This window comes from Sarcophilus harrisii, chromosome 1, assembly GCF_902635505.1.
Source record: "Sarcophilus harrisii chromosome 1, mSarHar1.11, whole genome shotgun sequence".
In the NCBI taxonomy this organism is placed as follows: Eukaryota; Metazoa; Chordata; class Mammalia; order Dasyuromorphia; family Dasyuridae; genus Sarcophilus; species Sarcophilus harrisii.
In genome coordinates this window covers 611634752-611659540 of record NC_045426.1, presented here as the reverse complement: position 1 = coordinate 611659540, position 24789 = coordinate 611634752, and the positions used below count along the sequence as shown (strand labels likewise).

General features: G+C 36.3%; 1 protein-coding gene across 3 annotated transcripts in view; it reads left to right on the top strand.

Annotated features, from left to right (window-relative positions):
* The first annotated feature begins 507 nt into the window (after positions 1–507).
* Positions 508–24789, top strand: part of TMEM65 (transmembrane protein 65) — a 47904-nt gene continuing 23622 nt past the window's right edge. The window contains exons 1-2 of one of the 3 annotated variants that reach the window (XM_031947169.1): positions 508–1324; positions 11860–11940. In XM_031947169.1, coding sequence (XP_031803029.1) covers positions 1027–1324; positions 11860–11940 — 379 coding nt within the window. In that variant the 5' untranslated portion in view covers positions 508–1026. The remainder of the gene's footprint in view (positions 1325–11859; positions 11941–24789) is intronic. The other 2 variants (XM_031947168.1, XM_031947170.1) reach the window with 2 other exon arrangements.

Below are 24789 nucleotides of genomic sequence, written 5' to 3'. Positions count from 1 at the left end.
GCAAGCAGGGGTGGATATCCGGGATGGGGTTGCTGAGGCACCAGAAGCCTAACAGAGGTTCTACAGCTGGGGTGCAAATGTCACGATCACCCAAGGCAGGGCCTGCACAGCCTGACCCTGCAGCCCAGAGCTGTAGGCAGTGACAAGGACGCACGCGGCCCCTGGGCTGGGGCATTTCAGGACGATCCCCATTTTTAGGCATCCTCCCCCCGCGCCGCACACCGAGGGCAGCTGCTCGGCTCGGGCCGGGCAGAAGGCCCGAAGCCCTTTCTCCCCATTCCAGCCGCCCAAGGCTGGGGAGGACAGCCTTGAGCTCCTGGGGGCCCGATGGGCACCTACCGGCCCCTAGGATTGGGCTGCGAGCGCCTCACTCGGGCCGAGGGTGGAGGCGAAAGAAGGAGAGAGGGAAAGAGCTTGCGCGGCTGGAGAGGAGAGCTAGCGAGAGCCTGGAGGGGACGGGACTGGGGCGGCGGAGCGGCGCCTGCGCGGTAACTCCCTCCTTCTCCGCGGCCCGCCCCTCCACTCCCCCACCCCTCTCCTGCCTCGGAGGGCGGCGGTGGCAGCGACCAGGTCGGGGAGGCGCGGGTGCCTTGAAGACGTGGAGCCGCGTAGACTGAACGCTGTAGTCTGGGAGGAGAGGAGGAGGAGGAGGAGCCGCGGCGGCAGGAGGGCGGCCTGCGGCTGACTCATCCCTCTCGGCAGCCGAGGAGACAGACAGACAAACAGACACACATAAAAATACACACAAAACCCGCCCACCCGCCCAGCCCGCGCGCGCCCCGGCTCCAGCAAGGTCTACTCGCCACTGCGCCCGCCCGCAGAGAAAGTTGTGCCCGGAGGAGGAGCCGTGGGGAGACTCGAAGTCGAAAGCGGCAGCCCGCCGGTCCCGGGGAGTGGATGGTGCCGGGCGTCCCCGCCGCCTGTCAGGAGGGCTTCGGGGCGGGGTCGGGCTGAGCCCGGGTCGGAGTCCCTCCCCCTCGGCTCCCTCCCTTGGCCTCCCTCCTGCGCCCCCTCCCATCCCCCAGCATGTCCCGGCTGCTGCTGCCCCTGCTGAGGAGCCGGACTGCGCACAGCCTGCGGCCCCTGCCCGGCTGCCGCCCGCGCGGCGCGGCCGCGGCCCCGGCGCTGCTCCTCCGGCCCCCTCCCGCCCTCGCCGCCGGGCCGCTCCCCTCCCGAGGGCTGGGAACCCACCCTAAGCGCGAGCCCATCGAATCGCTGAACACGGCGCAGGGAGCCCGCGACTTCATCTACAGCCTGCACTCCACAGAGAGGAGCTGCCTGCTCAAGGAGCTGCACCGCTTCGAGTCTATAGCCATAGCGCAAGGTAAGGGGCCCGAGCCGAGGATGGGGCCGCCAGCCCCTCGCCCCCTGGGCACAGCTTTGCCACCTCGCCTTGGCCAGCTGCTTGTCTGCTGCTCCCTGCGCGCGGCCCCCGGGGCCGCGGGCGCCTACATGTCAGGTGCCCCCCGCCCCTCCCGGGAGAGTTAGATAAGTGAGAAACCTGCCAGGCTGCGAGGGGCGTGACCGACAGGATGCTTCCTTCGCCAGCCTGGGAAGCCTCTGCCTTCCCTAGGCTTGGGAAGTCTGGCGTGGGATTTTTTTTTTTTTTTTGGTGGTGGTGGTGGTGGTGGTGGGTGCTTTTTCCTCTCATTTTCCCAAATTCTGAACTTCGACCCCTTCCCCTTATTAGTGTAGGGTGTGGCAAGTCAGCTTCTTCCCATAAGTGCCATGTACAATCATTTATGTGATGACACTTAGGTCTATTCAAGAAACAAGGCATTGACCTAGAGTTCAAGATAGTCTTACCAGTTTGTTGTCTTATGGTACAACTTGTATCCATTTAAGCAACTCAAAGAAATGTTTCCTTTGAATGGATAGAAAGTAGCTCATTTGAGTTTGGTTTTGCACAAATTAAGCACCTATGTAAGAATCAGTTTCCGGAAAGGAGGAAAAGAAAATCAATAATTCGAAATTTGTTCTGTTACAGATTAGTGTGAGTTATTAGTTCCTAGAAAAACCAGAGGATCCCAGGTAAACCAGTTAAGTTGAAATAAATGATCCAAACTACTGACTCAAGTCAATATTTTCTTTAAGATGGTGACACTATGCGGCATTTATTTCATAAGTTTGAGCTTAGGAAAAAATGTAGGAAACTGAAATGATGCACAGCAGAGGTGAAGACCAAAGTGAGAAGAATCAATTTTTTTGAAAAAAAAAAGTTACTTAAGCAGGCGAGAAGGGAGTGTTAATCCGGGAATATTAAATACTGATATGAACTAAAATAAAAGGACTATTTTTCCTTCAGTAGAAATAGCACATTTTAAAGTAATTCACACTTTAGGATACATTGATTTGTGATCTCCTGAAAGCATTACCAAAGGATGACCCTGGCTTATTTGCAAAATGTTGTCTATATTAACCAGGTGATACTAAACTGGTTTTACACGATTTATCTGTGCTACCTCTTCTGGAATTCAGTTGTGGTTTTTTACCTGCTTTCTTAGTGCGGGAATTTATAATAGATTGGTATCCCAGTTGCTGTTTACATTCACCTGCATTGCACTAAAGGTAACACCCTAAACTTACATTATTAAACATTTAGAGCAACATAATGCTATGTAAAAACACATAATTGCATGCATGTGTGTAACTGGAATTTGTGTATTATTATAAAGAGATACACAGACTGAACATTTTCAGTGACCAGCATATCAAATATTTTCTACAAATCCTAATAGTTTTGATCATATTGTAAAATGTTATTTTTCTGTATTTCCTCCATAAACTCACACAAAGTTGAGGTTCTTATCTGACATATAAGTTACTACTCTAAAACATTTATTCTATGTATGTATCTAAAGATATATTTGCATTTGAAAATTAACCCTGTTTTGAGACTGATGATTATATAGCAACTCAAGAAAAAAATGCTCTCTGCGAAACTGAAAAATTATTTCTGTATTAAGAGTTTATAGGGAAACTTACCTAATTTGAATGTAAGGACAGAAACTATTATATTCATCCCCATTGGTGTTTTGCTTGTAGTAGTGCTCAATAAATGTGTGTTTGAATATAACTGAAAAGTATGCACTATGTTGTCCATTTTTAATAGAATTCTTTTGTATAAAGGGCTTAAAACTTAGAGAGTATAGCGTTAATATCTATTTTGTATAAGAAAAACGAATACTATTTTGTGGATTTTTATTAAAATTAGTGATAAACACTGGACATGTATAGAAATATTGGTAAGGATACAGGAAATAATGCATGTTAGGAATGAATGAAATACAGCAAACTTTCATGAAGAATCCTAGCAGCTAAATAGTGCTTATTAATCATAAAACTTTGTGGGTATTCATGATAATCACTAAACTACTACATTATCTTTAAGTGCCATCTGAATCATTAAAGATTCAGTTATTGTATTAAATACTATTTATGTTAGATATTTTATTGTACTCTAATCCAAATTTCTAATTTGGTATAGCACATTTAACTAGGATATTAAGTTTATCATATTCTCTAATTCTTTTTGCTGCAAGAGAGTTTATATTCAACATATGTATAGCTCATCTTGAATTACCTAATGCACACTGAAAAACATTCTGATCCTCGTTGTGTATGTTTAAATCATCCCTGAATAGATCTTAAGTATTGCAAGCTTGCATGCTAATGAAATAGGTTCATGTTTAGGATGGGCCCTTCATGAGATTAGAAATCCTCTGTGTCCTTGAAAAGACTTATATAGTTAAATGATGTACAATGTAATTGACGAGAAAGCATTACAGAAAATAGAAATTGTTACTGGTTAAGTTTGATTCTATGGTATTCTGGCAAAATTTGAGTGTTTCTACTTAACCATTTCATCTGTCCTATTGAGATAAAGCTTAAGAATATGTTTTCTTGGAAATAAAGCAATTTTTTTTTGGTATTTTGTATATATTTATGTAGTCCAAATTTGTGTATACATTGTGAATTAAATAGTTTAAACATTTTAGAATATAATTTAATTACTCAAACTTTATATAGTACTATTTAATATATATTTTTTGAAATCTTATGAATGCTGTGATTACTAGGCAGATTACTTAATATAATTTGGATGTTATACCTGTTTAGTTTTAGTACATAATTTTCTAAATAGGTACCATGTTTAGTAGAAAAGCAAGAAATTGTATCTTAAGTGATAATTTGTAGTAAAGAGATAATCTCTGAGATTGAAAATTTCTCCAAAAATTGTCATTTAATTCAGCTTAATATATTGAAGGCAATATATTGAAGATTGAAGGCAGTGAAAAATTGTCAGAGAAAGCAAATAACTAGAATTCTTTAATGAGATGAAAATTGGGCAGTTTTTTATCTTTCATTTTCCAAGAGGACTATTACTTTAGGGAGTTGATACCATGACATGCAAGTGGATTAGATTTAAGTGAGTGAGAACTGTGTAAAGTCATCAGCCTTACTTTCTCCTTTAAAGTCATCTGGGTTCAAGGGGGCAAGATAATAGATCAAGATATAGATGACTGGAAATGGCCCTAGATGCAGTGGGAGACCTTGGCCTTTTTGAGGACAGTAATGTTTGTTGCACAATCATATATGTCTTGTGATCATATGTGACACTAAATTATAGACTTCTGGATAGGTTCCCAATTGGGATCTGTGCTCTAGAAGCAGGATTGATAAAATACTGAAATAAGAGAACTTTTGGGGCTCTAGGGTGATTCATAATATATCAGGATGATTTGAAAATAATTTTCATTTTCCTTTTGTTACTTCCCTTGTTGTCCTGATATAGATCCAGAAGATAATGTTATTCCAAAAGTCAGTTTTGGCTTCATTTTTTAAAATAGTTTTCCTGGCAGCAATACAGTTTTTCCCCCTAGATTACTCTTTAAAAATTTTAAAATAGTATTTTATTTTTCCAAATACATGTGAAGATAGTTTTCAACATTCATTTTTTTAAACCTTTGATAATTTTTCTTCTTCCTTTCCTTCCCTTCCCCTCCCCAAGACAGCAAGCAACCTGATAGAGACTAAATATGTGCAGTGTTTTGTTTTTTGCTTTTTTGGTTTTTTTTGGCTGGAGCAATTGGGGTTAAATGATTCAGGGTCACACAGTAAGGAAGTGTTAAGTGACTGAGGCCAGATTTGAACTCAGATTCTCCTGAAAACAGGGCTGGTGCTCTAGCCACTGTATCAACTAGCTGCCCCATGTGCAGTCTTATAAAACATATTTCCAGATTTGTCATATTGTGCAAGAAAAATCAGACTAAAAGGGAGAAAAAAACCACAAGAAAAAAATTAAACAAATGAAAAGGTGAAAATACTATGCTTCGATCCACATTTGGTCCCCATAGTTCTCTCCCTTGATTTGATTGGCATTTTCCATCTCAAGTCTTTTAGAAAGTAATATAGTTTGAGGAGAAAATTATACCACCACAGCTCAGAAGACATCTAGCTCAATCTTTGCTTGAACATAAGGCTTCTCTACAGCGTCCTTCACCTTAATGATCTTTTTTTTTCTTTTCTTTTTCTTGAAGATCTCTAGTAGAGTATGAATGTATTCAGCAGTTTTGATACTACAAGATAATGTATCTAAATATTTTTCCAATAATGTTAGATGTGCAATCAAAACATCAAACTGCCAAAAACAGCCAGCAACTTAGCTGAAGAAAAAGAAATAGCTTATTTTGGGCTGAAATGGGTCAACTTAGTGACTAAACTAGTAAGGCTTAGATTAGGAAAAGATCAGTGATTAAGGAAGCAGTATACATTCATATTGCTGATTAGAACTCTTCAAATGCTCAAGATTTTGCTTTCATGATATGGCAATTCACTTTTTCATTTTATCCTCTATATCGCTTGTTTGTGAATAGTTTGCATATTTTCTCCCTATTAGCCTGTGAGCTCCTTGAGAGCAGGCTCTTTTCCCTTTCTTTGTATCTCTGGTGTTTAATATAGTTCCTGGCACACTGTAGATGTTTATAAATATTTATTGATTGACTGTTCACTTACAATCTTTTGCAATGGCTGAAAAAATCCTGGTATGTTACAGATTCAATTTATAATCATTCATAAATGGTTTTATTTATGAGTTTGTCAAACTAGTAAAAATGCCTTTGTAGTTTTTTATTTCTTTTGTAAAGGGCTTCTCTGTAGGTTCATGAGTATGTTTGACATTAATTTTCTAGACATACCATATTTGAATTATGACAGTTTCTTAGTTGATAAGACTATGAATACTGGGGAGACCTGGGTATTAGGATCATTCAAACTTATTTCTATTAGTCATTTTTCAAGTGCTTTTAAATTCCTTATGATTTTTTATCCTCACAAAACTCATAAAATAGGTCCCCGAGACCCAAAAGTTAAATGGCTTGACCAAATAATGTCTAGCCCCTTGCTCATAGGTGATAAGGTAGGACTAGAACTTAAGTCAATTTTCTCCACAGTCCAGATGCTCTTTTTATATTATACTATAATGCCTTTTATTTTCTGTTATTGTCCATGGAACTATATATTCCACCCAAAAAATGTCTACTTCCTTGGAAACTTCCACTGGCTTCTTGTACTTCTATCATCTAAGGTCTAAATTTATGATCCATTCTGTTTTTATAATCTTCCCAGATCTCAAGTGAACAGGTAATAGGAGTGTTTCTTTGGGTTTCTAAAGCTAACTTCTATAATCTCCTACCACTACTGAAAGAAGCTACTTTTTTTTGATACTAGACACATAGGTTACACAACTAAAGGCTGAATATGTTAATAGGGAAAAAAATGAGTCAGTCCTTTCCCTTAAGGGACTCAAGTCATGTCTGGAACTAGCAGGTAGAGGTTAATCTGAACCTTATATGTTAGAAATAATTTTAGTTAATCTGCAAAGATATTAAAATTATTACTAGTTATGGTTCAGGCACTGTGCTAGGTGTTGAAGATGAAAATACAAAGAATGAAACAAAGCCCACCTGCAAGAAGCTTGCATTCTAACGGAGAGAGACAAGTGTGTGTATAAATATGCACAGAACATATAATGTTAATATAAGTTGAATACTGGGAGTCAGGGCACAAATTTTTGCAGGTGGGTGGGAGGATCTGGAAAAGTTTCACTTCATTCATTAAATGGTTCTTAAGCTGCTTCTTAAAGAAAGTCATGGAGGTATGAATCTATTCATTCTAAACTATTGATAAAGGCCTGTGATACTTTTTTTGAGGAGGGGAAGTTTGAGGGGAGTTTAGGCATCACAGTGGAATTTTTAGCTATTGTCTCTGCTGAAAGGTAAGTGTCCTAGAATAAATAGTATGTGCTTCCATCTGCTGACTCAGCTGTAGTCTTAGTTTGTTCTTACTATTCTCCTATTTAGGTTGGCTTTTTGTGTACTATTTACTAAGATAAGAATAACGGACTTTATAAACCAGAAAGTACTTGATCTCACTTCATCTTTCATGAAAAATAACTCTTATGCAGAAAGGGTTAATTCACCCTCTAGGATAGATGTGGAGAACCATTTTTCTGCCAAGAGCCATTTGAATATTTATAACATCATTCCCCATACAAAATTGTTAACTTACAGAACTTAAGCAGTGGGTGGTTGTTGTACCTACCTTTCAGCTCATCAGTGCCTGTGCTTGCCTTCTCAAATGATTTTGAGGGACTTTTGTGGATGAAGGCCAGACATTTCCAACTCCTTTTCTAGGAGGAGGAGTAAAGGGAAGACTAGGGGAAAATGTGCCTCTACTGGCAATTTTTTCCCCAGATCAGTGGTGAATTTGGGTCACTGGAATGATAGGGGGGTTGAGTCTTATTTTATCTCATTTACAGTGGCTCTATCCTTTGTTTGATTTTATTCTTAACCCCATTTTTGGGTTGGTTTTCCTTGTCAACCTCAACTCATCTTGGGTTTTAGTGTTTGGCACTATTCTTGAAGTACCATGCTGTGTTTTTGTGTTCATATTCCATTGCCTGTCTCCTTTTATTATTTCTCTTGTCTCTAGATGAAAGGACCTAGAGAAAAAATGACAAATTTTAGGTTGATATAAAGAAAAACTTCCTAACAGTCAATTTTCAAAGTGAAATGCTTTTTTAGGAGGTAATGATTTCTTTCTTTATGGAAGCCTTTAAGAGGAGGCTGAGATGACTATTCAAGAATATAGTAAAGGGGTTCCTGTTCAGGTACAGGTTGATCTAGATGAACTCAGATTCTTTCCATCTTTGGTTGTCTGAAATATCTAGTATTTTGTAATTTGCAAAGCAGTCATTTTATATTACCAACCAACTTATCTACAATCTTAAAAAAAAACAAAAACAAAAAACAAACACAACAAAACAAAAACTCATTATTGTTTGACTTGAATGACTGCTACACAAAACTTCACTTTTTGAAAATTAGTTTTTAAAAAATCAGAGCATTTAGTTTGCTGAATTTTTGGTCACTTTGCACAAACTAAATAAAAAAAATTTTGTCAAGAGCCTTGAGGTCATAAATTTAATTTTTTTCTTTGAATAGAACTATTTGTCTCCCATGAATATTTCTTCTTTCCTTCCCCCACTTTATGAATATTTGATGTTAAAACTTCTTAGCTTAAGTGTATTCATATAGTTAGGGTTATAAAGTATTTGCAAAGAACAGTCAACAGGTAATTTCACAGAATCTTAAGGTTTCAGAGGGATCTTTTGAAATTACTGAACCTTAACTTTACCTGAGTTTAGATCATTCCTGATTAATGGGTACCCAGCTTTTTCTTGAAAGTAAAATTTAAGTGGATTTCACTACCTTTTAACGTAGGCCACTATTTTTGAAACTTGGATACTTTATTTTTAATCAACTGCTCATTAAAATATTTTAATGACAGAGACCTATAGTATTATTGGATGGTTGTTCTTTCTATAAAAATTTTGAATCTTTTTTTAACTTAGTGAATTTTCTTTGGGTGTGTTAATTGTGGCTTAGAAATTAGCATCTAAAAACCAACTTGGCAATGAGCCTTGAATTTACTGGAAATGATTCTTGGACTGCAAACATAACTAGTTATGTACTCAAAAGCTTTTCTGCCTTGATTGACACTGTGTGCATTGGCTTGACTGGCAAACTGAATAATGCTCAGGCAGGGGAAAAAAAGGCAGAAAATAACTATAGGAGAAAGAGAATTGTAAGACGAGGTATTTATTGAAAAAGACACAGGATAAGACCAGAATCAGTAGCTCTGAAGTACATTCCTGCTAGCTTTTAGTAGATAACCCCATTATTTACATAGTTGGCCTGGGACCTAAACTTTCTGTGCTCTGGGGTAAGCTAGTTTCACAGATAAAATGTATTCATGGTGATATATGAGACACTGTCTAAACATTGAACAGATCAATTCTCCCTTTTTGTCTACCCTTCTTACAGGCTCACTGGAGAAAGAAATATCCATAAGAATAGCATCAGCTAGATTAACTCACTTGTGATAGTTGCTGGTCAGTCTCCAAGGGGCCTTTAATCTCATTAGTAACCCATGATGTCTCCACATTAAGTCTGGTATTGGCAGTTTCAGATAGGGACAGACTGTCTCAGTGAGTACCATGAGGAAAGGTGGGTATCTTCCCTTATTTATTCTGCACACCTGTGTGATTACTTATACCAAATTATTTTATTACTAATTAACAGAGCTTAGGTTCTTTCTAAGAAAGATAAACATTGTGTATCATGTTGTTTATCATTCCAAGGAAAAATTAACTGGTCTTGGATACCAATCAATTTGTTCCCAGGTTGGCTGTGACTTTTCTCTGAGCAGAATATCTTTGGGGTAGAGAATGAGGGTTAGGCATTGTGTGCAGAGTCCTTATCTCTAAGAAGGTATGTGGTACAAAAGATAGTAGAAACTAGTTCTTCAGAAGTAGAGACTTAAATGTAAAAGCAAGGCATGAATATGTGACTATTACAGGGTAATGGAATCTCTAACATTTGCTGTAATCATAAAACTTGTGCTTCATTAGCATAAGAATTTTAAGACCCCAGCCTCTTTTCTCAATAAGTGATGCATCAAAGGAGTACTTTTAGTGAAATTTTAACCTCAAACATATACATGTGTAAGGAGTTCTTGTTTATTTTAAAATGCTTTGTTTAGAAATCTTAATACATGTGAACATAGCCTCATTCATCTGTGGTTAGAAAATATTTTCCAACTGGAGAAACATGCTGTATCAATTCTATAACATTTAATTTTGAAATTACTTGATAACTGAATGATGATAATAATTATAATTAGCATTTATATAGTTCTTTAAGGTTTGTAAATGTTCTAAAACATGTATTATCTTATTTGATTCTTAAAAAACATTGTGAGGTAGGTACTGATATTATCCCCAATTTACAGATGTGGAAACTGAGGCTGAGAGGGAAGGTGAATCCCCAGACAAAAGCAAATGCTACTTCTCTGATATTTTTCTACTCTTTTCTCTGCCAGTTTCCTCTCATTCATATCAGTGCAAAAACTTTTATTACATGGAAGGCACTGTGTGTGTATTAGGAAAAAAAATTAATACAAATGAAACCTCCTCAATTGAGGATTTAACCTATAAGCCCCCCCCCCCCCAAATAATTTGAGGTGAAAAAGACTAATAATTGTAGGAAGTAGAAAAATTTCCAGGGCTGGTGCTCTATCTACTGTAGTATCTAACCACTCCATGTGAACATATCTTACAAAACTTTTTTGGATAATTTTATTTGTCTCTTTGGTTTCTTCCTTTGAAGAAAACATAGGATACTATGTTCAATGACACAGAAAAGTTAAGAACCCCTGATAATAGGTTGTACAAAAGTGATCACTACAGTTATAGAGGATGTTTTATGCAGAATTAAAATACAAGTCACATGTCCAATAAATGGTAAAGTCTATTACAGTTCTGTTTGCAGATGGCATTTCCCTGATTGCATTAAACCCCAGAACAGTATTAGGCTTTGTTAGTGAGCCTGGGTCTCCCTAGTAGATCAGTATAAAAACTAATATGGAAAAAACTCAAATGGATCAGAAATCTCTATTGTCCAGAGCAGGGGTCCTCAAACTACGGCCCCGTGGGCCAGATGCAGCAGCTAAGGACGATTATCCCCCTCACCCAGGGCCATGAAGTTTCTTTATTTAAAGGCCCACAAAACAGAGTTTTTGTTTTTACTATAGTCCGGCCCTCCAGGAGTCTGAGGGACAGTTAACTGGCCCCCTATTTAAAAAGTTTGAGGACCCCTGAGCTAGAGTATGGTGTGCACTTGAATGACTAATCTATTGAATTAGTTTATAAGACTTCACTAGCATTTTTTTTTTTTTTTTTTTGGCTTCAGTCTTTTAGGTCATTAATCATGTAATATTGCATATTATAACTATATTTATTAGTTTCTTATGCCCTTTTGATTTTGTTTTCCATGAGGATGGAGGCTTTGTTGTATCTAAGCTTATCTACATCAAGGCCTAGATCACTTAAAGGCATGGTGTGGTTATGGTTTGCATCCCTGATGAGTCCACATATCATTGGTTGAAAATGTATATAAACTAGCAGTACTAATTTTTATATATATATATATAGTATATAAATTAATAGTACTAATTTAATATTTAAGTAGGATTCAGTTCCTTAGTCTTGTGAGGGGTTATTGTCTCTTTTTGACAGCCATTGTTTGTCAGACACTTTGTTTTACTGAGCTTTTCCCAAATATAAATGTATATGGACAAAAATATGCATACTATATTTTATAAAAGATAATATTTCTTTTTCTGAGTGTATTTGTTGTGTTACATTTATTATTTTGTTGTTAACAAATGACAATTCAGAATAAAGGCATATATTATTATGAAATACATAAAAATTATTTGCTTTGAAAATATTTTTAGCATCCAGATATCCCAAACCTGAGATTGCTCTTATTCAGAGAGTGAAGCAGGCGACATCAACTGAATCCCCTCCTAGTTTTGGTATAGTAAATCTTTTAATATTTAACTTTGACAGATGTCGGTATATGGCTATAAATACAAGTCTGACAAAGCTTTGTGATTGTTTGGAAGAGAATGCTTTGGTAATGATTAAAAAGTTTGTATTTTAGTTTATTTCAATTTTTATGTGTTTAATATTTTTAATGGGTGTACATTAAACTTTCATTTTAATTATCTAACATTTTGTGGATGACTAAAAAATAGAGTGTTTTTGCTGTTGCATGTTTCAATAATCTAAAGTCTACTTAGCTTAAAAACTACTACAAAATTAGGTATATTTGCACTATAGTAAACTAGCAAAATATTCAGGAAATGAAACATTTGTAAAAGCAATATCAAGAAATTGTTTATACACCCATCACCAACGTAATGGGAAAATGGAGCCTGAAAGAATTATGTTAAGGATATAATAAAAAAATAGTGTTTTCATGAATAAAAAGCATAGTAAAGATAATAAACAAATTACATAAAAAGTCTTAATAGTTTAAGGAGTTAAATATTCAGAAAACTAAACTAACATTTTACAAAACTGATTGAAGGGGAGTATAAGTTTTATAAACCTAGGTTAAAAAACGAAATAAAAAAGTATTTACAAGTTTTTTTTTTTTTTTTTTTTTTTTTTTTTTAAAGAATCTTTCAATTGGAAAATAGTATGGTGGAAACTAGGCGCCTAATACCTAACACCAAAATAAAGTTGAGATGGGTTCATGATTTAGACATAAAGAGTGATATTATAAACAAATTAGAAGAACAGTGTATAGTCTACCTCTCAATGGAAAAGGAATGAATTTATGGTCAAAGAAGAACTAGAGTCCATAATGAAATCTAAAATGGATAATTTTGATTACATTAAATTTAAAAAGTTTTTGTACAAACAAAATCAATGCAGAAAAAATTAAAAGGTAAGCAAAAACCTGGGGGAAATTTTTATATCCAAGATTCTGATAAAGGCCTCATTTCTAAAATACATAAAGAACCAACTCAAATTTATAAGAATACAAGCCATTCTTCAGTTGCTAAATAGTCAAAGAATATGAACAATTTTCAGATGAAGAAATTAAAACCATTTCTAGAATATGAAAAAATACTTTAAATCACTATTGATCAGAAAAGGTGGAAAAACTAGGACACCAATACATGCTGGTGGAGCAGTTTGGAATTATGCCCAAGTGTTATCAAATTGTGCATATCCTTTGATTCAGCAGTGTTACTACTGGGCTTATATCCCAAAGAGATCATAGAAAAGGGAAAAGGATCCACATGTGCAAAAATGTAGCAGTTCTTTTTGTAGTATCAAGGAACTGGAAACTAAGTGGATGCCCTTCAGTTGGGAAATGACTGAATAAATTATGGTATATGAATGTTATGGAATATTATTCACTAAAACTTTTTATTCCACTTTAATTTCCACTTTAAATTAAGTAGAAAAATAGGAGTTGTATTTAAGTGCTAATGACTTAAGATGTTTGAATTGTTCTGTATGAATTTAGAGTTCATATTTCAGTGGAGTCAGAATGTAGGAATCCTTATTTTTTAGAGAGCATTGCAGTTTTACCTTATTCAGGTTTCTAAATTGATGCAAATTCTTAGATTTCTCTCTCTCTCTCTCTTTCTCTCTCTCTGTGTGTGTGTGTGTGTGTATGTATGTATGTATGTATGTAAAACTTGTTTCTCTTTTTTTTTATATTATTTTTCAAAACATGTGTGGACAATTCTTCAGCATTAGCCCTTGCACAACCTTGTGTTCCAATTTTTCCACCCTTCCCTCATGCTCTTCCCTAGATAGCAAGTAGTTCAGTATATGTTAAACATGGTAGAAATATATATTAAATCCAATATATGCATACATATTCATATAATTATCTTGCTGCACAAGGAAAAAAAGATTCAGAATCTGGGGGAGACAACATACAAAATGAAACAGAAAAGCAGAATGGAGGATCTGGAGGAGAGAACAGGGGTTACCTGTAGAGGAGGCCGAGAAGGCATCTTATTTGATAGAATTGGAACCAGGCAGAGCAGCAGATAGAATGGAGAGAGACTTTAATCACTTAAGATATTATGAAAATGAATTATGAGTTTTAATTTTTTGGCCCAATTTCTGGTATTTAAGGAAACTTCCAGTTACTATATGATTTTCAGTTAATGGGTGATTAATTCCTTTTGGGGAATAGAGGATAAATTCCAAAATTTTAGTATCATCATAGCCCACTATTATTATAATGTGATGTTGGTATATTTTGTGTTTTTTTTTAATTTGAGCTATTATTATTTTAGTTCTTTGTTCTTCAGATGAAAATATTAATAAGAGCAATGATAAATTTCTTCTTTTAGTCTTATTTCCTCTTTTATTCCTCTATTTTAGAATAGCTGTATGGTTCTTTCCCATTCTTAATCATAGTACGTGATTCTCATGTACCTAGAACAACCAAATATTTTCATTCTTCCACCCAAAGAACTTCAAGGATATTTTTCTTAAATTATTCTTGACTTATTTTAGGAAGAACATTGAAAAAATTTTGCCTGAATTTCAATTCTATAGAATTGAACATATCATCAGCTCTGCCCCCATCATCTAATTTTGATAATTTTTGTTTAATATATTCTTAATGAATAGAGTGGGAGTTTGAATAATTTGAATAATCAAGATGGTAATTTATCTGTCATTGTGACCTCCCTTAAAGCCACTTAATTACATTCCATCTCTTTTGCCAAACCTTTTCCCAACCAGGAATAGAACAATGGCCTCACAAGTATATTGATTACTCTCAGATCCCCTAACTCTGTGAGTGTTATTGAAAGAGGGTAGTGTAATGCATTGGGCCCATGACTACATTAAAATGTTAGTACAGGGTGGGAGTATATAATGTTGTCAAACCTTACACTCTTGAAAGCTTTGAAGGAGATTAGGTGTTGTAGTAAACAATGCTCTTGTGGATCCTTTCCTCAGCCACCATTTACCATTTATTAAGCATTTATTATGAGCTATTAATTCCCAGATGTACTATATGAGGAGATGGGGTAGGGCCATTACTTGTTGCTGATTTAGGGCTGATGAATCTTTCTTTTTAATAGTATTTTTTTCAAATATATGCCAAGATCGTTTTCAACATTCACCTTTGCAAAACTTTGTATTCCATATTTTTCTTCCTCTCTTCTCTCTCCCTGCTCTCCAAGATAGCAAGCAGTCTGATATAGGTTAAACACATGCAATTCTTCTAAATTCTTCCATATCCGTCATGCTGCAGAAGAAAAATCAGATCAAAAGGCAAAAGTATATGAGAAAGAAAAAGAAACAAGCAAATAACCAACAACTACAAGGTGAAAATATTATGCTTTGATCTACATTCAGTCTCTATAGTTCACTTTCTGTATATAAATGGCACTCTGTTGGAATTGCCTTGAACCACTTCATTGTTGAAAAGAGACAAGCCCATCACAGTTGATCATCACATAATCCTGTTACTGTGTACAGTGTTCTTTTAGTTCTGCTCACTTCACTCAGCATTAGTCCATATAAGTCTTTTCAGGCTTTTCTGAAATCAGTTTGCTCATCATTTCTTATAGAACAATAATAATCTAGTACATTCATATAACATAATTTATTCAGCCATTCCCCAACTGATGGACATCTATGAATATTTCTTTCATGTGAAAATAGTAGAGATTTGAAATGATATGAAACAGATGTAAATCCTTTGGTCACTAATCTAGGTACTTATATTGTAACCAGCTTAAAAGTCTCTTTAGGTTGCCTCCTAGTGTGAACTCTGCTTCTGCACATAGATTTCTAGTTCTAATTAAGTGCTTTTGAATTTTGGCACCATAGGGAAACCCAAGTTTCTGACTTCCTGACCTGTACAGCCTTTGGTTTTATACTTCCTTAGCTTCTCCTCCAGTTTTTTTTTTTCCCAGGAGGTAGGGGTTGTTTTGCTCCCATTCATTATTGGCCTGTCTAAACCAGTATAGGTGGTCAGGAAGTCTCTGCAAATGTGAGGTTACTTACTAATTTTACAATGAGGTAAAGGTGCATGTGGATAATGAGATGCTAGAATTTTTATTTAAAAATTACTAAAACGCATTTGGAGAAGTATTTTCACTAACATCTCTTATGTGGAATTCATTTTTTGAGAGATTTGAAAAATTTCTTTGTTGTTTTTCTGCCTTTTAAAGTTTCTCATTTCATTTTTTAATGCATGTTTTTTTTTGCCATATTAATTTTCATTTGTTAAAACTTGGTTGTATAAGTTATTTTTGCATGTTCATGTTTTAACTTGGAAGTACATTCAATTATATCTTTTGATTTGTGTTTTAGTAATGTGCCTTTTCATTTTTACTTTTAAAATCCATTGTTGTGATCAATCCTTTGTTTTGGGTCAAAGAATATGCACAGTTTGATAACTCCCTGGGCATGATTCCAGATTGTTTTCCAGAATGACCGGACCAGTTCACAGTTCCATCAAAAGTGTAGCTATTTTCTTTTTTCATCATTGCCAATTTGATAGGTATGAGGTAGAACCTCAGAGTTGCTTTGCTTTGTATTTCTCTTGGGAACATTTTTCATTTGCTTGCATGAAAATGTCTTAAAAGACTTTAGAACTCCGATCAGCTCTGTGATATATTGCCAGTCCAGAAGACTGAAGATGAAACACATATATATGCTCCATATAATATGTACCTCTTGGCAGAGAGCTAATGAACCTAAAATGTAGAATGTGTATCACATTTTTTGGACATAGCAAATGTGAGAATTTGTTGTACCTCAACATGTATCTATGGTCTTCTAATTCCTCCATCCTTCGGCTCTTTCTCTGTACTTGACTACATTCTCCTTCCTTGCCCAACTTGATCCTTTGATGAATAAATTCAATTCTACTTTGTCTTCTCTTAAGTCCCTTACCTCCTTATATGGTTAAGCCTTGTCAAGCCTCTGGTCTTACCTGCTTCCTAATGAAATCACAAAACCTGACTAGATCATTACAAATTTGTGTTACATAATTGGTACATAATTGGTCTTCGATGAAGAAGGCAATCTTTTTTTTTTTTTTTTTTTTTTTTAACTCCCTAATTGACTTGCTAGGGCAACTATGTGGTGCAGTAGTTACAGTGCTGGGCCTGGAATAAGGAAGACCTGAGTTGAAATCCAACCTCAGACACTTATTAGCTGTGTGACCCTGGGTAATTCACATTATTTCTGTTTGCCTTGTCTGTAAAGTGAGCTGGTGAAGGAAAAGGCAAACCACTCCAATGTCTTTCCAAGAAAACCCTAAATGGGTTCACAGAATCAGATACAACTGAAAAATGATAAGATAACAGTTGGCTCACTATATCCCACTCACCACAAAGGCTTTTACAAACTTTTTTGTCTCTCCTCAGTTTTCCCATGGCTCCTCCCATCCTTTCAGCTTGAGAACTTTGTTTCATACTTCACTGAAAAGAAATTGAAATAATTAGCTTTGAACTCATTGTTTATCCCTCCTAATCTCACATCATTCTTGTTCTCCTTCACCTATGTCACATGCTGAGGTGACCCTTCTCTTTGACAAGGCAAACCTCTCTCCCTACAGAAGTGGTACCATTTCATCCTGTTTCTTCCAGTAAATTGTCCCCTCTATCATCTTCAATTTCATTCATCTGCAATCTCTTCCTGTCTTCCCTATTGCCTACAAACTTGTTCATGTTTTCTCCACCTTCAAAAACTCCTCATTTGATTCATTCATTAGTGCTAACTATCATCCTATATCTCTTCAGCCTCTATAATTAATGCTTCAATTTCCTTTTCTCTCATTTACTTGACTCTCTGAAATGTAGCTTCCAATGTCATCACTCAACTGAAATTTCTCTTCTCCCTCCCTCTTCCTCTTCCTCTTTCTCTCTTCTTCTCTTTCTCTCTCCTTGTCTCTCTCTCCCTCTACTTCCCCTTCCCCCTTTCCCTCTACCTCCTTCTCTATTCCTCTTTCTCCCTCTCCCTTCTTCTCCCTCTCTCTTTCCTTCTATCTCCCTCTCTCCCCCGCTCTCCCCTTCTTTCTCTCTCTGTTAATCTTTCTATAACATGACTTACTCAAGGTCATACAGCCAATATTTTGAGGCTGTACTTGAACTCAGGTCATCCTGACTGCAGAGCCAGTCCTCTATCCTCTGTGACACCTAGCTGCCCCAAATGATCTCTTCAATAACAAATCTGATGACTTTTTCTCAACTTGCATCCTTTTTAATCTCTCTACAGTCGCTGACCACTATCAGTTACCCTCTTCTTAATACTCTGTTCTCTCTAGATTTCCCTAAACTATCCTCTCTTTGTTCTGCTTCTCCTTGTATGTGAGGGTTCCTTCTCAGTCTCTTAGAATGGATTTTTATCCAGGCCCACACCTGTTAACTGTGAATGTTTTCCCCAGAGTTCAGTCCTGTGCCCTCATCTTTTCTCCTTTTATACCATTTCATGTCATTATCTCATCAGGTTTCAATGATCATTTCTCTGAAGATAATTCTCAGATATATTTCTCTGGATCTCATCTCTCTGTTGACCTTCAGTCTTCTATCTCCACCTGCTTTTTGGACATTTCATTCTGGATTTCTCATAAACATCTTCAGTTTAGCATCCCTAAAGTTGAGTTTGTTTACCTTTTCATCTGAACCTTCCTCTATTAATTTCTCCATTGCTAAAGTGAGTACACCACTATCTTTAGTCACCTGGACTTGATACTTAGGTTTTTTCCTTAACTTCTCACTCTTGTCTTCTTTATTGTTTGCCAAGTCCTGTCATTTTCTATCTTCTCTCTTCTGATGCATCTATCACTCTGGTCTCAGTCCTTATGACCTGGTACTTGGATTATTAGAATTATTCCCTGGTTGGTCTCCTTGTCTCGAGTCTTTTCCCTTTTACTACAGTTTGTTCTCCACTCATCCATCAAATTGATCTTTCTAAAATTCAAGTTTGACCATAGCGACTCCCTATCTAAATTAACTGCAGTGACTCCCTATTGACTTCAAGATCAAATATAAAATCCTCTGCTTGACTTTTAAAGCCTGATTATTCCCTACCTTTGTACTTTTCTTGCATCAAGTCTGTGATCCAGTGACATTGGCCTCCTGTGTGTATCATGGGGTAGACACTCCTATCACAACTGAATGAGAATTTCCACTGGTTGTGCATTATGCCTAAACTTTTCACTTTCATCTTCATCTCCTAATTTTCCAGGATTTTTTCCAGTCTCAGTTAAAATCCCACCCTCTGCAAGAAACCTTTCCTACTTCCCTTTAATGCTAGTGCCTTCACACTGTTAATTATTCCGTATTGATTATGTATAGAGATCTTATTTGTACATAGTTATTTACATGTTGTTGTTTTCTCCCCTATTAGACTGTGAGCTCCTTGGGAGCAGGATTGTCTTTTCTTTTAGTATATGGTATAGTGCCTTGAACATAGTAAATGTGTTTGGTTGTTGTCCTTCAGGATCTATATGACATCATTATGATAATCAAGTTACAGTGTGTTTGGCTAGTCAGACCACTATGAGTTCAGAATGCTCTGTCACAAGGCCAACAATGTTGGGCACAAATAGTCCCTACGAACATTTGGGGTGGATTCTCTAACTTTGTGCATCTTAAGTTTTTTCTGAGTTAATTCAATTCCATTGTTCCCCAGAGATCCTCCCCATACATGGAGGATCAGCAGTTTTATGTTCCAGGTTATTTTAGTTCCCTAGGATATAGATATTAAGATATGGACAATTTGAATATCACAGTGAATGAAAATGAAGGGAAACAAATATTTTTAAGCATCTATCATGTGCTAGGCACTCTCTACTCACTTTACAAATATCACAACAACCTTGGGAAGTAGGTTCTGTTATTATCCTCATTTTACAGATGAGGAAACCAATGCAGAGAATAATTTAAGTGACTTGCCCAGACTCACATAGCTGGAAAGGTTCAATTATAATTCAGTTCTTCTAGACTTTAGACCAGGTATTTATTGTGCCATCTTGCTCCCTAGGTAGAGAGAAAAACAAGCTCCAGCAGATATCCAGATAATTGAAGTTCTCTAGCACTGCCTTTTCTGTTCAGACATATTAATTTTATTTCCCAAACTTTTTCATTGATTTCTTCTTTCCATAGGAGGAATTTCAGTCCAACTTTATTAAGTATTTTCTATCCACAAAATACTATACAAAGTCATGGTAATGCAAAAATAAGATTTGTTTGCTGTCCTTACATCCTACTTTGGGGCATTGGGAAGGGATTGTTTGATACATGGGATAAACATGATACCAGATACTATGACATGGAGGCAAAAAAAAAAAAAATGAGATCTTGGCAAAATCCTTTAAATTTGAAAAGGAAGAGAACATTCAGCTATGGGATCAGGATAGATTTCCTAGTCAAGGCAATCCCCTTTAAGCTGAGCCTTTAAGACTAACTGAGCCTTTAAGATAAATTGAGCCTTTAAGAGATAATCTGAAAGGCAAAAATTAAGAATATTTTTTTGGCATGGGTGATGTAATGTATGAAAGGGGTGATGTGAATTTGGGAAATGCCTATAGCTTCAATTTGGGAAAAAATATGGAATAAAAAGAGAAGAATAACTTTACATTCTTCTTTTTTTAAAGTTAGAAAGTTAGGGTGATACATTTAATCTAGTCCCCTCATTTTAACTATTGATAAAGAGATTACCTACTGAAACTATTTGCTGGTGTGTTGATGAAGGATTTTGAACATGCTGGCCTTTAGGAAGATTATTTTGGTTAGTATATGAAAAAATGATCTGGTTATGGGGTAAGTTGAAGAAAGGAAATGGGAAGCTATTGTAATAGTCTAAGCAGTAATAATGAAGGCCAAAACTGGGGTGGCTACAATATTAGGAGAGAGAAGAGAATGGATGTAGAGTGACTATGTGGAGAGAATCAGTAGGATTTAGCATTAGTAGGATATGGGGGCTGAGAAACAAGGAAAAGTCAATAATGATGCCAGTGTGATCAGATAGAGACATCGGAAAAGGGGCAGACTTATGAAAGAATATGAATACAGATTGGACATGTTGAATTTGAGGACCTAGAGGAATGGACAAGTGGAAAATATCTGGTAGGCAATTAGATATGCAGGACTAAAAGGCAGGTATCAAAGAAAAGTGAATATGTAGACTTAAAAGACATTTTTTTCTTCCTTGTATGAGTTTATTTGCTGAAAAATTATTTTTCAAAAGTAGCTACATTGCTACTTTAAAACATCAATTTAGAAGTGATATAGAAATTTATAGAAGTGATTGAGCTGAAGAGAATAAAATTAGGTGATGAGGCCTACACAAATTTGGGTGAAAAGAGATGGCTTCCTTTAAAACAGTTTTAAAGGAACTGTTTAGTGGGTTGCCATATGATAGGGATGAAGTTTTTAAAAGTCCAGGGGTAAAGCTCAGAGAAGTTTAATGACTTGAGCTTGCTAAGCTAGTGAGTGGTAGAAAGTCTTTTGTCTCTAAGTCCTTTGCTCTTTCCACTCTATCTTAAAAAAGTGAAAATATTTAAAGAGTTGCAATCTAGAAGAAATAATTAAATTATTTTATGCAGCTCCTGAGGCTAAAGCTAGGACCAATGGGGAGAAGCTAAAAAAAAAAAAAAAAAAAAAGTGACAGGTTTTGATATGATAAAAAGAATTTACCTATCTGGCTGACTGGCAATATCTGCTTCACAAAGGCATGTACTTCCCATTGTTGGAATGCCTATATTTTACTTGGTGCTATTCAATTTCAAAGTACTTAGGGTAACAATCGTCCTTGAGATAGCTATGTAAGTAATAGTCCTGTTTTAGGGAAATGGAAATAGGAGGCTCCCAAAGTAAAGTCACTCAAGCAAAACCACTGAATTGTAGAAATCAAATCTAGCACTCGAATATAGGTATTCTTGTTTACTACACCACCACCACCACCACCACCACCACTACCACCTCCATTTCTAGCTAACTAACATTTGTGTAACTCTAAAATTTGCAGAGTGTTTTAAATGTCATCCCATTTTCTCTTCAGAACAACCTTGAGAGGTAGGAGCTATTATTACCATTTTGTGGAAGAAGAAACTAAGGCTTCAGGAGGTTAGTGATTTGCCCAGGATCACACAGATTTTAAGTGTTGGAGGCAAGATTTTAATTTGGGTTTGTTGATTGCAAGTTCAGTGCTCCAGGCACTGCTCCATCTAGTGGTTTAAGCAAAGGTTATCTGAATATATGGCAGAGATGTTGCCAATCATTCCAGAATTGGAAGAAGGTTCGGATAGCTAACCTCCTAAGTTCCGTTCAGTTTCAAATATTAAAGAGGAAGCTCAAGATCATTTAGATCAAGTCCTTCATTTTACAGATAATAAAACTGAGGCCCAAGTGGTTTGGCCAGTCACACGTTGGTAGTAAATGACAGAGCCACAATTCTGAGATTCTCATTCTAGTGTTCTTGTTCTGTATCTCACTACTCCTCTCTATTGAAGACAAAGTATTATTTAATGAAGTGAGTTTTTTCAATAGGTTATCAGTTCTTTATTATTTCTAATGTTAACTTCACACCTGTCTGTATCAATAGAGGGAGTTTCCACACCTGGTGTTTTTTACATTAATAAAACCACAAATCTGGCTCCCCAAAGTTTCATTTTGAATATAATATAGTTAGAGTGTGATATTTTTACTAAATTACCTGCATATTTATCTATGTACCTCCTTATTTGGAGAAAATTAAGAAGTTTGTTTTTATTAAATCTTTTCTCTACTGTTTCCTTCCTCTTCTTTCCCCCAAACACAGTTCCTTTTCTGCTATGAAACAGCAACTGAGCTGCTAGCAAAAAGACTTTGTCAAAAGAAAATTCTTTGTTTTGCTAGGGCATGTAGGAGCTTAAATTGAAGCCATGTGCCTTTGAAGGAAGTTGGGATAGAGAATAGGTGGTAAACATTTGTTCATTAACCAGGCCTGGCAGCTTCTCACCTTATCTTTGTCTTTTTCTCACCTTCTTTGGACTTTTTTGCCCTTCCTCCCTACCTTAGTACACTTCATTTATTTACCATGACCTCCTTCTTCCTGCACCTACCTCCCCCTGCCTTCCCCATTCTGCAGGTGAATGTAAGCTTCTTGAAGGTTGGGACTGTTTTGTTTTCATCTTTGTATCTCTAGAGTGTAGCTCCTTTCCTGGCCTATGGTGGATACTCTATATTTATGGTTCTTAAATTGTATTGAATAGGTAGACTTAAATAATTAAAAAAAAAAAATAATTGCTTGAATCTTGATAACTGAGACCAAAGGCTGTTAAAGAGACTTGAAAGAAAAAAATTATATTTTTTAGTCCCTTACATATCATATTCTCCATTTCTCTCTTCTCTTCTCTTCTCTTCTCTTCTCTTCTCTTCTCTTCTCTTCTCTTCTCTTCTCTTCTCTTCTCTTCTCTTCTCTTCTCTTCTCTTCTCTTCTCTTTTCTCTTCTCTTCTCTCTGTCTCTGTCTCTGTCTCTCTGTCTCTCTCTCTCTCTCTCTCTCTCTGTCTCTCCATCCCCTTCTCTCTCTTCTTCCCCCTCTCTCTTCCCTTTTCTTGCCCCCTTTTTTTCTCCTTTTTCCCTCTCTCCCCCCTCTCTTCCATTCCCTCTCCCTCCTTCCCCCACCCCCTTTTTCTTTTTTGAAATTCTGCCACTGATTATTATAGATAAGTCTGCTCTTAAGAAAACAGAGATGGCAGTTAATTTAATTGATGTTCTTCAGATAGTAGTGAACAAGGATCCCACTTTGCATATAACTTATTTTTTTAATATCTGTTTACTATCCCTTTTATAGTGGAAATTCCAAGGAGTGTAAGTATAGTAATAATAGTAGAGAAAAATCATACAAAGGAAAAATAAAGATGTTCTAGATCTTAAAACTCTCATTGTATGATATGTTTTAGAATTGAGCCCCTCTAAAGTTAATTTTTTTTTATTATCTTCTTTATTTCTGTCTTAAAAATTACCTTACTTTTTCTTGGATGCATTTCACCATAGGTCACATCTGTGACTGGTTTGTCTTTAGGCCATAGTATTGAATTTCAATACATGTTTTATCTAAGTAATACTTATTTCTGTTATGAGTTATACGTTTTTCAGCTTTTGTAATGGAAGATAAAATCAGTTAGGGTTGGTCAATTAGGAATTAAGTCAAATATTCTGAAGATTTTTTTTCTCATTTGTTAAAAAACAACAAACAAAACATTCAGTATGTACAGGATAGTTTAGGGCATAGCATTTAGATCTTCAAAAATTACAATGTAAATTGTTATTTTAAAAGTTATATTTATAGATTCATTTCTCATATCTTACTTTGATGCCTCCTTGGGCCTGCAGATAAGCTTAGTTCTTAAAGGCAGAATCTGTAAAATATGAACTCTGCTAGATTCTAACAAACAAAAAGGCCTCTGGAACATGTCAGTAATAGGCACACACAGTTTGTAAAGGCTTTGCACCAGGTTGACTATGTGGGGAACTGAATTTTTTGGTCTCAAAGACTCTACCAAGTTGTAGTAGTTTTGCAATTGGAAATAGGACACACACTGATGAATTCACAAATCCTTGAAATATTTATGAATTTATTCTAACTAAATTTCTTCCACTTAATTAGAATTCATCATTCCATTTGCTAACCATATTTCAGCAAGGTCTTTAGAACATTTAGAAAAGGTCTTTCTTAAACTTTTTCTACTCATGATCATTTTTTGCCTGAGAAATTTTTATGTGACCCTGGGTAATCAAATATTTGTTGATAATAAATCATAAAGAAATTTATATTAAAACAATTTCATTATCCACAATTTTATTACATATTAAAGATAAAAGAAAATTTGCAT